This window comes from Pleurodeles waltl, chromosome 3_1, assembly GCF_031143425.1.
Source record: "Pleurodeles waltl isolate 20211129_DDA chromosome 3_1, aPleWal1.hap1.20221129, whole genome shotgun sequence".
Classification (NCBI taxonomy): Eukaryota; Metazoa; Chordata; class Amphibia; order Caudata; family Salamandridae; genus Pleurodeles; species Pleurodeles waltl.
Genome location: NC_090440.1, coordinates 664,390,161 through 664,406,752, shown reverse-complemented (window position 1 = coordinate 664,406,752; position 16,592 = coordinate 664,390,161). Strand labels below are relative to the sequence as shown.

At 43.2% G+C, this 16,592-nt stretch overlaps 1 protein-coding gene across 2 annotated transcripts in view; it reads left to right on the top strand.

Annotated features, from left to right (window-relative positions):
• The window catches only part of B4GALNT4 (beta-1,4-N-acetyl-galactosaminyltransferase 4), a 701,168-nt gene that overhangs the window by 286,270 nt on the left and 398,306 nt on the right, over positions 1-16,592 (top strand). For both annotated transcript variants that reach the window (XM_069223201.1, XM_069223202.1), the window contains exon 3: positions 7,008-7,082. In XM_069223201.1, coding sequence (XP_069079302.1) covers positions 7,008-7,082 — 75 coding nt within the window. The remainder of the gene's footprint in view (positions 1-7,007; positions 7,083-16,592) is intronic.

The window sequence follows — 16,592 nt, the reverse complement described above, 5'->3', positions numbered from 1 at the left end:
GACGAGACATCCTCACCCTAGGACGCTCACAAGACCTGTTGAAGGCCCGGGCCATGCATATGGAACAGGTGCCGACTGTCCAAATAAAAACGGAGCAAGTCAACACGGTAACCACAGACGTGTCAAATATGAGGGCTGAAGGACATAAAGGGAAACTCTGTAGATGGTGCAGGAGCCCTTTGCCACATCGCAGGGATTGCCCAGCCCGAGGGAAGACATGCAGCGCATGTGACAAACTCATTCACTTCACAAAGGTTTGCCATTCCTCAACAAAGGTGGCAGTGCACACTCCCAAGAAGGCCATCAGAGCTGTAGCTGCACTCCCCACCAACTCGTCAGACATTGACATGGACGACGACCAACAAGTAGTCCATGTTGTGCAGGCAATCTGCAACCAGCGGCTACCTACATGCCATGTGCTACTGCGACATCAGTCCGTCTCATCCTTGATTGACACAGGGGCCTTGATAAATCTCATGGCCGCTGAGGTGTATCATGGACTTCCAAACCCACTAGGGTGCAAGTCTACGCCTTTGGAAACACGCACCCACTTGAGATAGCCGGAGTCTTCACTGCTGACGTCACTCATGAGAGCACGAAGATAACAACCAAAGTTTACGTGTCACATGAAGGGTCAGGTTTCCTGCTCAGCTACCAAACCGCTCAAAGCCTCAGCCTGGTGCATTTCGTATTCAGTGTCCACGCTAGAAGCTTGGGAGACCTGGTGAAAGAGTTCGAATTGCTCTTCAACGGCATTGGCTGTCTAAAAGGGCTGCCCCTCAGACTCCATATAGTCGTCTCCGTAGCCCCAATGCCCTTAGACACAGGCGGGTGGCTTTCCATCTGCATCCAAAAGTGGAGCGTGAACTACAACTTTTGGAGCGAGCAGGCATAATCGAAAAGGTGTCGGCCCCCACCCCTTGGGTGTCCCCGATAGTCGTTGTAAGGAACCCCAAGCAACTTGATGCTGTCCAGATCTGTGTGGACATGCGCCTGCCCAATCAGGCCATCAGGAGGGAGAGACTCCCAGATAGAGTGGGAGGCCATCGCCATTCACTGAGGGTGTCGGCACTTTCCTCGCCATCTCTATTGCAATGCCTTTACCCTGGTTACCGACCATAAGCCACTACTTCCCCTCTTCAAGGGTTCCTCATCAAAGCCGTCACCACGGATTGAAAAGTGGATACTGCAGCTACAGGAATTCAACTGCACCATGGAATACCAACCGGGTACCCAAAACCCTGCAGATTTTTTGTCACGCCACACACGCCCAGCTACCCCCCAAGAAGCTGAAGAAACCTTGGAAACAGAAGAATATGTTCGGTTGGTGGTTGATAGGGCCAGGCCGCTGCTCATACCGCTCACCAAATGGTGGAAGCCACAAATCAAGAGGACTGCCTACAGATTGCTATGGAAGCTACCCGATCTGGCGACTGGTGCCCCCTGCAAAATCCTGCTGTCTTTCGTACCACAGATGCCAGAGCCAGACTTCAGGCTCTTTTCAACGTTCAGTGCGAGCTCTCAGTGAGCAACGATGGGTGTCTTCTGCGAGGACTCCGCCTTGTAATGCCTTCTTGCCTGACATCCAGGGCTGTGTCACTAGCACATGGAGCCCAACAGGACATCGCCAAGTCAAAGAACCGACTCCGGAGTAAGGTCTGGTTCCCCAGTCTAGACCAGCAAGTGGTTGATGTAGTGAAAGCGAGCCTCGTCTGTCAAGTCAGTGTATGCCAGACCCCCCCGGGCGCCAGTCATCACCGAGGAGGGCCCCACTGCCCTGTGGCAGATGGTCAGCGCAGACTTTGGGAGCCTGCCCAACGGGTCTTACATGTTAGTCGTAGTGGATGACTACTCGCGATACCCGAAGGTGGAGCTTGTGCAATCCACCTCAGCGTCCACAGTCATCCCGAAGATGGAAAAACTGATGGCTACCCATGATCTGTTTGGGGAGGTCCGCACAGACAACGGGTCCCCATTCAACAGTGGGAAGAGGGCAGATTTTCTGAAATTAAGAAACACAAAGCATCGCCGGATCACGGCCAGGTGGCCACAGGCAAACGGAGAGGTAGAACGGTTTGTCAAGACACTAACCAAGATAATCCACACAGCCACAGCAGAATCACAGAACGTCGAAAGTGCCATCTACACATTCCTCCGGGAGTACAGAGTCATGCCCCACGCACCACCACCAGTGTGACCCCGAGCCAGCGCTGTTTCGATAAGGTAGTGACCGACGCCACCCCGCACGACTCTTTACGGACAACTTAACTGCAGCCCTCGAGCCAATCTACGAGGCGGAGGTCTCTCACCAACGACTATGCCTCTCGAAAGCAGAGGGCCCGAGTAATTCCTGTCCAAGTGGGGGACACCGTCCTGGTGAAAGACCGCTACCCAGTAGGGAAGTTTTGTCTGCCTTTCGAGACAGAGCCATATACTCTGACCGCCGTTAGGGGAACGATGGTAACGGCGTAAAAGGGGCCCGAGAGTGTGACCCGGAATGTGTCCCAGTTCAAGCGTTTCTCCCTCGTTGCCCACTTGGCTGGCAACGATGACGACTCCGCAACGCCCTGGGGTCACAGTGACCGGGAGGATGCCCCACCTCTGCCCAATGCCACAATTGGACGAAGAATCTGGGTGCCCGAAGGTGCCGCGGTGAGCCAACAGGTGCCAATGCACTCATCACTACCAGCGCCAGCGGGAACCCCCGTCCTGGAAGGAGAAGCGCCCAGCACCGTGAGGAGTCTGGGAGATCCGGAGGAGGGCGGTACCATCTAAGGTACAAGCCCAACCCTTCCCAGCGCTATGCCTTAGCCCCGTTTGCATCCACTTCACGTTGACTGTGTTCTTTAAGATGAACTGTTCTTAGGTTTTGTTTGTTTGGTTCCAGTTAGGGAGGAATGTAGTGTTGGCCCATGTTCGGGTCAGCCCACTCTGCGAGTCTTCGTAGGTGTTTATCCCCTCCACCCCCGGGGGTCATTGTGGCCTCGTCCTGACAAGACGTGGCCAAGTCTATTATTAGTAGGAGCCAGGGCAGGTGGCCAAGTGTATTATTAGTAGGAGCAGTACTGTGGTAGTAATAAAGTTACCGTTAATTAGCCTTCAGAGTCCGAGTCGTTCATGCAGCTTGCGACTTTACAGCGCCCACTATCAACATTTAAGTCCAACAACTTCATGATGGAATGCTTCGCTAGCTTTAAAATGGTGGATCCTTTTTGGGGTGTGGGATCTGCAGTAGAGCATTGGATTTCTAGTTACAACCCAAAAAATCGTAGAGTAAAGCATGAACAAAATCCTTCTGTCCCCTCATTCAGTCCGCAGTTTAACCTGCTACGTGCCGGCAGTCAGTTAAGCGAGCCCGGCCCTCTCCCGGGTGTTGTGTTCCAGTGCACAGCGCCCCTCCTGCAGTGCATGCACACAGATAGAAGGGAGGGGATGAGAGAGGATGGATGCGAATGGGGTGACCTGGAATGACGATCTGGCCTGTTGGATTTGTAGGCGAGACATACACAGTGAGGCTGTGAGCGTAGGAATCTGTGCACATCTTGCATGTACATGGCAATATGCCAAGTTCCCATAATGAGTTCTTTCTGGTTTTGATAGTGACAAAAACACCCCACTTCTCTCTCGGTCTTTGAGTTGCGGAACCTCCTGACCCCGTCCTTTTCAGGTGACAGTAGAGGGATAAAGCGCCACAAGCATGTTGCTGCATACCTTATGACAACCGATGGCTGCCAAATAATAATCAGTAACACAAATTGGATTAAGGCCAGCCAGTTGCAACAGTTTTTGTTCACAGATGCATTGGATATATTCCTGAGCCAATAGTATGAGTTTCTTATAGAGGCGAAAGCACTGGTATCTAGGAACTGAATGCCCCATGCTGGCACTGATCCCCTTTGTGTTATGTTTAGGTCTGGCTAGAAGCAACTTTATCTTTTGCTTAAGTTCATATAACCACAAGAGAAGAATTGATTAAAAGGTCCTTTAGACAGTGCTTGAAATGGAAAAAATAAAGTGCAGGTACTCTGTGCCACAGTACTTGCTTGTTTCTGAGAAGTGCCGGTACTCTCCAATTGAAAGTATTACGTTTTTCTTGAGATGTGCCGGTACTCTCCCTCTCAAAATAAAAAAGTGCCGGTACTCAGTCCCGGATAGTACCGGCCCATTTAAAGCACTGCCTTTAGAGAAAAAAAGCTTTGGCTCCTCCCGTTTGTTGTGCTCCTTTTTTACTGCCATTTGATTGGCCGCAGTTGTGTTAGACTGCCTAAGATTTAGTGCCTTTGCTCATAACTAATAGATACAATGTTAATACACATCCCATGTCAAACGCAGTAGGAAGGGGGTTTACAATGGAGGCTCACTGACAAATACAGTAGGAATTATATGTTGAGGATTTACATTGTGAACTCCCTGGCACATACAATAGAAAGGGGGTTTACATGGTGATCTGTGCGAGAAATGTCACTGGAAGGATCTTTACCCTTGTGACTATGCGTGACATTCTTAAACCGTTTTCTAGTGTAGATGGGGCTAAAGAGACCTGGTTAGCATCGTGTAAATTTGTAATTCTGTATTCAGAGTTTGATTGTGTGTGAATTTAAAGCACTTTTTATTTGTGAAATTAAAAGCTCAGGGTAGGCATTGGTTTAATTAGTGTTCAGGCTTCGCAGAGCTCTGCATTGTGAATCTTCTGTGAAAAATGAAATAAACATGGGTTTTACATCATTAACTCTCTAATAAATGCAGTAGGGAGGGGTTTTACACTGTGAACTCTGTAAAGATTTTAGAACTTGAAGAGCGACCAAGGAGAAAATAGGATCATTTATTAGCTATGGAAAGTGCAACAGCAAGTCTGGTCATACGTCTGAGTTGGTTACTTTAAGAGCTCGATAGACTAAGTGATCCACAGTTATAAAGAAGTGGCCCACAATTTGGTTGTGGTTACCTTTCCAGATCCTGGAAAACTGAGATCGTTCTTGAGTTTTTTTTTATTCAGCTCAACATGTAAAAGATATGGCTTTTAATTTTAGGATGATTGGGCTGTAACAGGTCCCATTTAAAAATTAAGCCCCAAAACCTTCCACATAACGCAGGGCTTAATGAGAGTTCTGGTTCTTGACTCAGGAGAGATAATAAAGTTGTTTACGAAAAAAACCCTATTGAAGTTCGACTGAAAGAAACTTTTATTGAAGGGATATCATATATATACCTAAAACTACTGCAGTTCGTTATGATGAGCAAAAAACTATAACTGCTCCCCAATTCACCCCTCATTGCTATGCCTCTGACCAAGCATTTTGTGCAGCCCCCTCATTCCTTCTGCTCCTATTGTGCATGATCTTTTCTCTATACAGCAATGTGTAGACACTGATGGCTTCCTCTGACCATGTCTTGTGCAGTGGTCCCAATGGCCCCAAGAACCACTGTTCACTGTGCAGAGGGAAAAGTCACATGGGCTTGTCCTTGGACCTATTCCAAATGGCCCACAACCATGCTATACGCAGGGGGATGAGACAGTGTAATTTCCAATATTTATTTTCTTTTTCTTCATCTTGAGAGGTCTGTCAAACTGATTCGTGAATACCTTTTTGGTTCTTCAAACTTGCATGCCAATATATTACTTCTTTGAAAGAATGTTAATTTTCCAATATTCTAAAATGACCTCTGATCCCAGCTAGATTTTGGATGTGCAGCTTTTACTCCTTCTTTGGGTCCGGATTTTTTTTTTTCTTTACATGATATGGCTTGAGAACTTTTCTTTGCCCGTTTGTGTAATGGTGGTCAGAGCAAAACGTTCTATAAGTGAAAACCTTTAGACAGCAGCGTTCTCTAATGGTTCAAGAACTCTTCAAGAAGAACGCAGTACCTCAGCCAATCAGATTTGTTTTGCAATTCAAAATCGGCTCTCGAGCCGAATAATGGTTTTTGAGCCCAGCTTTCGAAATATAGAAAAGTTCAGCCATTTGGAGCCCACCAGGTACCTTTTTTGTGACACAAAGCTGCCTCAGTATTCTAGATAGTACCGGTTGTCTTTTCTTTTATGCTATCAATTTGGAAGTGTGATATGTTGATTTTATTATAGGTCTTAGCTTCACTTCTCTTGCTGGCAGGAGAGATGGTGAATTCTGCCATTGGGCCGGAAACTGGCAATAAATATTTAGCTTCACAAACACCCCCTCATGACCTGTTAGAAGTGTGGTTGGTGTTGGTCCCTCAGGAAGTGGTATTAAAAACAGTTCACTTCGATGAGGATAGATCTTTGCCCCAGAACTCAAACTGGAATAGGTCATTAATGAAGCACTCGTATGAATGGAAGGTGTGGAGGGCTACCTTTAAGGCGACTTATTGTACTTAGCTCCGCATAGTGTCATACCAGACTATGAAATTCTTTGCCAGGCACCATGCTGCCACGGTCACTTTTTCCTCTTCTGTTGTCTGTCCAGCTGAGGGCTTAATATGCACACAACAAAGTGCTAAGGCCAGATAAAATGTTGCTTTCTAGAAGATGATGACTGTTCCATACCGCTTTTCTGGCAGAATTCTCATCTCCATCATAGCCCTTGATAATCATGGAGATCTGCAGGGGAGTAGTATTACTCTTAGGCATTATATCACCCAGTCTTTAGATTTACTCAGGAGACTAGTGCATCATCAGTCATCACATCATACATACTACGTCTGTGATCATCTTCTGAAGGCTACCTAGGTAGGGCAAGTTTTAATTTGTGGACTGCAAGACCCCACTCCCTGTGGCTTTCTGGAACTTTTGCTACCTGAAAATGGCATGCATATCGACACTAACAACATTGACACGCTCACAAACACACCACACACATGCACACAGACATTAGCACAATACAAGAACACACAGATAATTCAGTCACAAAGTCTCACACAACCACCCATCAAATCTCATTGTTACCAGTTTATGAATTGTAGCTCTGCTGTTTTATACGGCTCTCTCACTGTGTCTTAACACACGTCTTCCCTTCTGCTTTTTGTAACAGATGGATGGGGAAGGCCTGGAAGGGAAGCCACGGCATCTGAATGTAACACAGAGGGTTCTGCCCTGGAGCGAGCAGGTGAGTCACCTTGTGCTGCATATGTAATGGGAAAATACCTAGTGGGCCTTGAGATGGTTTGAAGCTACGGTTGTTAGACTCTTCTATCTCTCTTGATCTACTTCACGTATTTCCTAGTGCTGGTTGGCAATGCCAGCCCTTTCCTGTCTAGTATCATGATTCTCTCTGCAGCCTTTTCCTAGAGATGAACTAACTGCAGAAAGCGGATGGAAATGTAATGTTTTTTAAGTTGAGAAGATGGGTTATGTCTAGGTTTCTGCTCTGCTTCATGTTTCTAATATTCTGAACAGAAGTGTAGCTGGCAAACCTGTTGTTTGTACTTCTTAAAACATGCATCAAAGACTTACAAAATGTTAACTGGTCTAACAGATTGAGCTCCCATCACTTCAAGTAAAATTGGCAGTAGAGCTGTGAAGCAAAACTGTTTCCTTCGCACAGATTTTAGAAAAATCTGCCGTCTTGAAATAAGGAGATTGTTTGTTTCAAAATTTGGAAAAGGCCACATGAGGTGTGCATCACATTGCTGTGTGCCCAACATGCTTACGCTCAGCTGTCGCCCGAAGTGCTGAAAAAGGGAGATTAGTGTCTCATTCTCTCATTGTACCAACTTGATGTCCTCCAGTTTAGTGAAGGGGGCTTCTTTGTTGTTCCATCATTAACCCATGTTGAGAAGACTTCAGGAGGGCCAGTAAAGGTGGTATTTCTCATTGTACCACCTTGGTGTCTGAGAAGGTTTAGTTAAGGGAGACTCCCTTTCTTTGTTTGCTTGGACTAACATGACATTCTTCTCTCAGTAAAGAAAGACTCTTGCATCATTCTCTCAAAGTACTACTAAGGGGGGTTCTTAAGAGTCTGCAAAGAGAGGCTCCATTGTTTTCCTCCTAGTGGATCTTCCTGGTGCTCTTTTCTGTCCCAGTACAAGGAGAATTTTGTGTCGTTATCTCAACAGAGTCCGTGAAGAGAGAAGAGACTCTTGCGTTCTTTCTCATTGTCTTACATTGATGTCTGTGGGTGAGTCAGTGTTGGTTGTTTGGTTTGTTTGTTTTGATATATACAGTATGCAGCAGTCTGCCATGAGATACAGCTTAAAGGTGCTCATACAAAAGAAATAAGCATGAAACTTTAAAATGCAAAATATGATCTAAAATGAAAACCTAATGTTTACTGCGTTGTCACCTAGTATTTTCGCCTTTTGTTGGACACTATATTTTTGCTGGCGTTAGAACTATGTGCACATTAACCTTGCTAACCAGAGGTAAAGTGCCTGTGCTTCCCCTTAAACATGGTCCAATTGACGTATATTCGTATATTTACCTTACCATAAATCCCTAGTTTATAGCACAAAATGTGCCCATGGCCTGTAAGTTAAATGTCACCAGTGGAATTCAGCACCTACAATACCATCGACTACAGTAACCGTGTCAAACAAGGCTTCAGACCTACCAGTGTAGCCTGACAGAATCAACATAAAAACTGCAATTCGACCTTTCAAAATAAACATTTTTGACAAGTTAAAACCTCTCTTTTAAATATTAATAAGTCTACCCTATGTAGACTTTATAGTCTACAAGACACACTGCACAGTACTTAAAATTAAGATATGCAGAAATGGAATGTTAACGTCCTTACAGTGACTCGCACCCAAAACCAATTTCACTGTGGTTAGCTTAGCTGTCCGTTATAGAAAACCACATTACAGATTAAAAATATCAATACTGTATCTCTGGAATGGAACTAGCTAGACAAACAAAACAACTATTTTAATAGTTCATAAAACTCCAGTTTGATGGTGAAGTCGGATTTTTAATTCATATTCAGGAAAAGCAACTTTTGGAAAGTTAACTTTTCCCTGCCTGAAGGTCCTGGAGGCTAAATTTGTGTTTGTTCTTCTACTTCTGCAACCCAGTAATTAACATTTGAATATCTGTGAAAATGGTGCGACATTCGTTCTAGGAGCAAACAATAGGTTGATACAAATGGGCAAAGATGGCTTCTCTGAACTTGACAAAATATGCAGGGTGGGGCGGAAAGCACCCTTTTTGGCATTACAGTGTCAAGTTCTGCTTGAGTGTCAAAGCCTGCTTTAAAGGTCTGCTCGGTTTTTACACATTGCAATTGAAAGAAAACAGGTTGCCAAAGCTATTCTAATATATCTTCTGTCTAGTTTGGATGGACAAGCTTTGTAGCACCAGACCCCTGCATTTTGCATATAACACTGATGGCACACTTGAAAAGAAGAGAAACAGGACCCCAAAATGTCTGGTTGGTGGAAAATCCTGCTTTGTTCCCTCAGACCTTCCTCTCTGGAAATGTTAGTGGGTACAGTGACTGCTCCAAACTGTTAGATGTGGAAGGGCACTAGGATTACCATAGTCCACTCCTCTCACACCCCAAGCATTCAGAGTCAAAGTTTAGTGTGGCTGAAGACCTCTGCAGTCTTAAAACCCCAAATAGGTAGGGTTGGCCCTGGGAACTATTACCCCATTTGTTAGGGTGTGCCCTGGAGTCATTCCCATCCACTTGCTCATGCCAGGCATAAATGTAGCACCTCCAGGCACCCACTTAAGAACACTCCTGGACCTGTGGAAGATCAGAAGAGGGTTGAACCTGTCGTCTGAGACCTTAAAAGAGCCCCTGAGTACTGCACATGCTCTCCCCTGGTACCAAGGACAAAGAAGTAGACTCAAAGGATCATAAAGTTGACCTTGTGTTTAAACTAAAGGGACACAACAAGAGCCCATTTCTGTAGCTGCCCACTTGAAGAGTGGCACACAACCTGGACTCTGGACTAGGCCCTGCTGTTTGGCCTCTGCCTGAGACCCTGTGAGTTTCTAAGTGTCTTCCGGAAGTCCTGGATGGCTTTAGAAGTGTACTCCTCTCGTGGATTCTAGGATTAAGTCAGAAGGTAAAGTCTTTGACCAGGATGAACATGATTGGTGTATCTGACCTGCACTCTATGCAGTCAGCATCAATTTGCCCCTAGATTCCAGTGTAACGTGACCAGTGACTATCATTGGCACTTTGTTTCTTGGTGCTAGTCCTACTTAAAACTATATAATTCATATCTCTGGCTCCCTTGATTAGATTGTTATCATTTTGATTAATACGTTTTGCTCTATTTTTGTAATTTGGTTTTTTTTTGTTTTGTTTTGTATTTCAACTTCATTGCTGTCCTTCATGTGCCCTAAATCAATGGGTCTTAACTTTTTGCTTTAGGGACCCCCACTTATTCATTACTGGAATGCAAGGACCTCAACTGAATCATTAATGGAAACCAGGACCCCAACTGTGTGATTACTGGAAGCTGGGGACCACGACCCCAGAAGTTTTGCTAATTTGAACCACAAAACAATTAACAGAAAATACAGAAGTAAGCATTCTTCAAACAAATACTCAAATGATTACATATTTTATTTAATTCACAAACAAATATAAAATATATCAACATTTTAATGGAAAGGTTGGAGCTTTTCTAAATTCAATTGAGGTCACCCATCATCCATATTATAGTGTGTTTGGTGCACTCACAGTGTTCCCACAAATCAATCTTGAGATACTAACTTAATTTGTAGCTTTCAATTTCGAATTCCTTCATATTTACAGAGCATTTAGAAATTTAAAATTTTCCACTTTTCTTCTTTTTATACATGTTAGTCATCTGTTAATATGGTATAATTTTCTAAGCAGTTGCGGACCTCTTTGTAGGTTTTATGGACCATAAGGGGTCCCAGACCACAGGTTAAGAACCACTGCTCTACGTTAAGCAAATTTGCTCTATGCCATAGCTACCGGGGAACTGAGTGCAGGTTAATGTACTGCCTTTGAGGGTTCACATTAACAGGGGTTCTGATTATTCCTGGCTAGTCACCCCCCCCCCCAAACATGAATAATAATTCAATTTCTTATACTTTCATACAGATCACTGTTTTGAACAAAGAGAAGCAGCTGCCATCAGGACTGCTCAATTCCTCAGTACAATTTAAGATTTTTTTTATAAGCAGGTAGTTCTTGATAGGAACGAAGTAGCCCCCATTTGATAATTGTACTATTAACATGTCCTCAGACCGTAGACTCTTGAACCATTATTGTATGGTAACACCTTTAACAGTGCCCTTAGATCTCTGCCTCTACAGGGAAAGCTCTATATTAAAGATTTGCTGGTGGGCTCCACTTGGCCATGTAACCCTTGCCACCTTAGGACACTGACCACTTCTATAACGGGAGGTATCCTCATCTGCATCTATCTTCACACCCTCTGCAACACCGCATGCAGACTATCAAGAGTTATTTTCACCACATGGTGTTTGAATTAGGTGTCTATTTCTCATGCACCTCTCCCAAGCCCTCCCTTGTAGACCAATCTTACCTAAACCCAACACTCTAGTACCCATGCACTCCAACAGAGTTCCAGGTTCCTAACACATATTGGAGCACTTTATTGCCTTGTCAGTAATACTATTTAAATGCCAAACCACAGTTCCATATTGATGGCTTCAGAGGGTTAGGGGCAGAAGGGCAAGCATTGTTTTATCTTCACACCATTCTTATGTCCTCAGAAGAGTTGAGTATGGGGAGGAAGATAGGAATGCAGAGGAGATTGCCATAACGAGCAACCCCTGAAGGTGATCTACCATTAGTGACAGAAAGCAATCAAGGCTAAGGAAACTGGGGCTAGAAGAACTGAGTACCTTTGCAAAGGACACTGACTCTGTTAGGAGCTCCAAGTCAGCAGAAAATAATTTGAAAAAAACTTTAACCTGATGGATCCGGATAAACTAGTTGCAAAGGGTGGAGTGTACTAACAATAACTGCTAGCCTGCCACAGTAGAGAGAATAGCTCAAGCTATCCTGATTGGCTCATACAACAGTACTTTGGAAGTAGACCGCAGCACTTGCTCTTACTCAGAAACCAAGAGGGGGAGGGAGGATGATAAACTTTGAAATTTATTTTTTCAACCCAAAACAAACGTGCATCAAAACAGCGCATTTTGAATTGTTACCATAGTTCTTTATCCTCTTAAGACTGGTTGTTAGCCACACCAGGTCATTTAGAATAAACATTGAACCAAACGCCATGAATTCATAAAGTAGAAAAAATGAATACTACAGCTGAGGTAAATTATTCTAACTTTGGATTAAAGAATAACTAAGAAGGACAAAAGTATTGCTGAGAAACTAGAAGCTCTGGTGTAGGTGGGAAAGATAATCATGCTAACTGATTGAGTCCTATTGAACAGAACTGCTGACCTTTAGAGCTCATTATGAGTCAACCAAGTAAGAGCACTAAATTCTCATTGAGGATCCGGCTTTTTTATGTCTTCAAATTCATTCTGGAAATTATAGATCAGAATCTAAGGGAATGATTCATTGTAAAGACAACATGGTTTAGTCAGGAATACAATCTAGATTTTAGTTTAAAATCAATTGTATAACCAGGAAATAACCTTTTACGCTAGTCGATGCAAGGGAAACCTATAATCTCAACAGCCTCTGATTCTCCATTTATCAGAATTGCCAAATGGTTAAAGAAGTGACGCCATGGCTGATCTACACAACAATGTATTTTTTGGGATGTGGAATGCATGCTAGAATGTTGCCACTGGGCTAATTTGTCAGAGGAAACAAACAAACATATCAAGTTCCGTCTTCCTATAGAGGTAAGGTGCTTCTAAAAGTAGTTATCAGGTAGCCACTTAAAAAGTAAAACAGTTGAATAAATAATTGTCATAGTACAGTATATTACAACCCAGGTGATGCTGTCCAGAGTTACATCTTTAGCAAGACTAATGTTTTTAGAATGCTGAGTAAATTGTTATCATTGCTCCTGTGAGAATTTATGTTTACCTTGACTATGGTGAAACATACCATTTTCCGTAGTCAGATTAAAGAGCACAGTCAAGAGGGGTTGCCCATGAATCAGTCTAATCAGTTTAAAGGGTGTGCAACCCTCTGATTGTATGCATTTTCCTTATGGAAAACATTTTACAGAAAGCTCAAGAAACACCTGTGAAGGTAGGTTATTGCCCCATTTTCTGATTGTACCTTCCTGGTCAGAAAGTACTTTGTTCCAGCAAACACACCTGCCTCACGATCTTGATGTTCCCTAAAAATTACTATCACTCTTGATTGTTCTTTTGCAAGTCTACAAATAGTGAATGAAGAAACCTCACTCCACTAATCTTTTATTGCCCTCTCCTAATGTATTTCAAAGTGATTTCTCATTCACTTTCTAAACATAAGCCATTTAACTAAGTGAATACATTTTGGTATAATACCTCCCTTAAAAGTCAGTAAAGGGTCATCCCTCCTTCTTTCTCTCATTGTAGCTCCCTCGCAGTCCCCATGATTGTCAATGAAAGAGGTTTTCTCAGTCAACATCACTGTGCATTCCTGATGATACATAAAGAGGATGTGCATTCCCGGTGATGCTTTAGGAGAAGCTGAGGGACTAGATTTGGTCTCTTGTGCCTCTTTGTACTTTCTGATGTTGGTTAAGTGTCATTCGTCCATCGGTCTCGCCATCCCATCTTCATGCTTCCTGAAGACTGAGTGAAGGTGGATTCCTCATCACTGCAATGTCCTTTCTTGAACTTCTCTTGAAGCTGTTAAAGGGAGTTTTCTCCATGATCTGGACTTATCATTGTTTTCTAAAGCTTATGTATCTCTGTTAATCACTCTTTTATTAACCTCTCTCATGACTGTTCAAGCTAGCGAAGGAGATTCTTCTATCTCTCTCTGCATTGTCTGCCTTTCTCGTATCTCCTGGGGATGGTGAAGAAGATTCTTCTTACTCTCACAGATAGTCTTATAAATGACTATGCCACAGATGAAGCTTGGTCTTACATGCCTTTATTGCTCTGCATGCAACTGCAAACTCTGCATTCTAAACATGATATCTATTCACCACGCCTGAACACTTACGTCACAAAGGGTCCTTTCATGGCTAATCATAAGACACCACACCTCCCCCCTTGTTGAATAAAAAGTAAAAAAAAATTGCAGATATACATATTACAACTCCTCTATAAGTTGTCGTAGAGCTCTGACTAAACACTCAGATCATGTCCTCTGAGGCTGTGAAGAGAGAATAGAATAGAAGCGTCCATAACTGACACCAGTGATGTAGGGACAAATGCAGTCAAGGGGCTTTCTACAGTCTCAGTCTAATCAGTCTCATCTCTGAGATGAGGAACTGGCGAATGGTGAGTCGGATACCTGAAGTGCAAAACATCTCACATAATATACTTTCCAAGGCAGTGAGCAATCACCTTGTGTCCTTTGCTAGTTACAAGTTCCGAATTGTTCAGCATCAAAGGGAACATCAGATTTGTGTTTCCTCTGCTATTGCACAATACTCGATCTCCTTCATTGAAAGCAATTTTCTTGGCACATCAATGATTGTTAAAATATACTTTCATCTCTTGTTTGACACAAATCTGTTTGACGAATTTCACCATTGTTGAAGATCTTCTGTTGGTCCATTGTGGTAACTTGGTTGTCATGGCTCTCCTGAACATCAGGGTGGCAGGACCTTCACCTGGCATTGAATGAGGAGTCAAAAGGTAAGCTCAAAGGGTAGAAAGGAGAGTTGACTTCAGATCAAACTTTCTACAACACCATTTGCTTGTGTCCGGAGAGGTGTGCTTTTCTGATGCATCACATTGAGATGATCAAGAAAGACTCTAGATTCTCGACTGTTGAAAGGTCATTGTCATACTTCATAATTGAAGGAACACACCATACACCAAAAATGTAATCTAACTTCTTGATTACTTTCTTGAGTAATGGATGAGAGATTTTCTACAAGTGGAAAACTGTAGTATTCAACACTCGCCATCAGGAGGACCAAAGAAATCAGCAGCAGTTCTCTCCCATACATGTTTTGGTAATTCCGACATGTTTGAGGCATGTTGAGTGATTTTGGGCAATAAGAAATTGTACAAATGACAGATCTTCAACTCTCTTTCAACTCTCTTGTCAAGATGAGGAAACCAAACTCGGTCTCGTAGAGCTTGTTTAGTGGCAACGATTCCACGATGTCCTTCAAAGGCCACTTCAGTTTCTTGTTAGCACAGATTCTCCGGAATGACAATTCTCAAACCTCGTAAGACAATAACTTATTGAATAAGGGGCAGTTTGTCTTTCACATTTTTGAACTTCTGATATTCACTGTCCCTTGTGAGAGGACGTGTGTGCTGTTTCCAGGATTGATGTTCAATAATGTCTTTCAGTATCAACATGTCACTATCTTTACTTGTTGCAGTAATAATTTGGTCCATTGAAATAGCAGGCAAGTGTACTGGACTTTACAGTGACGTTAGTGTAGGCTTCAGCAGCTTTCGAAGACGTATCATGACACACTAATGGCACTCATGAAAAATAGTCAGCAGGATTTTGATCTTTCCGTGGTTGGTGCACAATAGTGTAGCCATATTCCTGTAGTCGCAAACCCCAGCGTTCATTACTAGGAGGCATCTTATCTTTTGGATTGCTGAAGATGGTAAGCAATGCTTGATGATCGGTTACAAGATTAAAAGGTTTTCCATATAAGAATACGTGGAAATGTTCACAAGCCCACACCACTACTAAACTTTCTTTCTCAGGTTGTGAATAGGCACATTCAGTTTGCAATAACCTTCTGCTTCCATATGCCATAATATGCCTTCGAGCCTTTGGGTGTCCACTGTGTTAGACAAAGATTGCTCCCACCCCGACCAAACTTGCATCGACCACAACATCCTCTGTATGAAGCTTTGGATCAAAGTAGGCCATTTCAGAGGCATTCTTAATTGCATGCCTGATTTTCTTAAAACGTTCACATTTGTGTGACTAGTAAAATGAAGCATTTCTTTTTGTTAAGTCTCTTAAGGGAGCACTTACTAAAGCAAAATTACATATGCATCTGGAACAGTAACTGGCCAATCCAAGGAATGAATGTAATGCAGTAACATCTTGTGGGGGATTGATGGCTGACAAAGCTTGTACTATAGTTGGATCTGGCATCATACCCCAATCAGAAAAGCTATGACCAAAGAATTTGAGTTTTGTTTTGTGAAACACATTTCTCAGCATTCAGAGTTAAACCTGTATCAGCAAGTAAGCAGCACACTTGTGTAAGAGTTTTATTGTGTTTCTTTTGGGTGGCTCAGAAAACCAATATGTCATCACTGTAATTGAAAGCATTCATGGCAGGTTGTATGATACGTCAAATGTAAGGGTTTATATCTGAACAAACCAATATGGGTAGAATAGGTGGTAATGTACCTGCAATTTTCCTCGAATTCCAATTGATAGTATCCGTTGTTCAGATCAAGGTGAGAGAAGACTTTGGCACCATTTATCTGTGTGATCATGTCGGCAATATGCAGACCAGCATGTTGTTCCCTTTTAATTGCCTTGTTAGCTTAACACATATCAACACAGAAGCGTACAGCTCTTTCACTGTTCTTTTTGGGCACTATCACTATTAGCAAAACCCATGGAGTTGGACCAGTAGATCACTCAAAGATA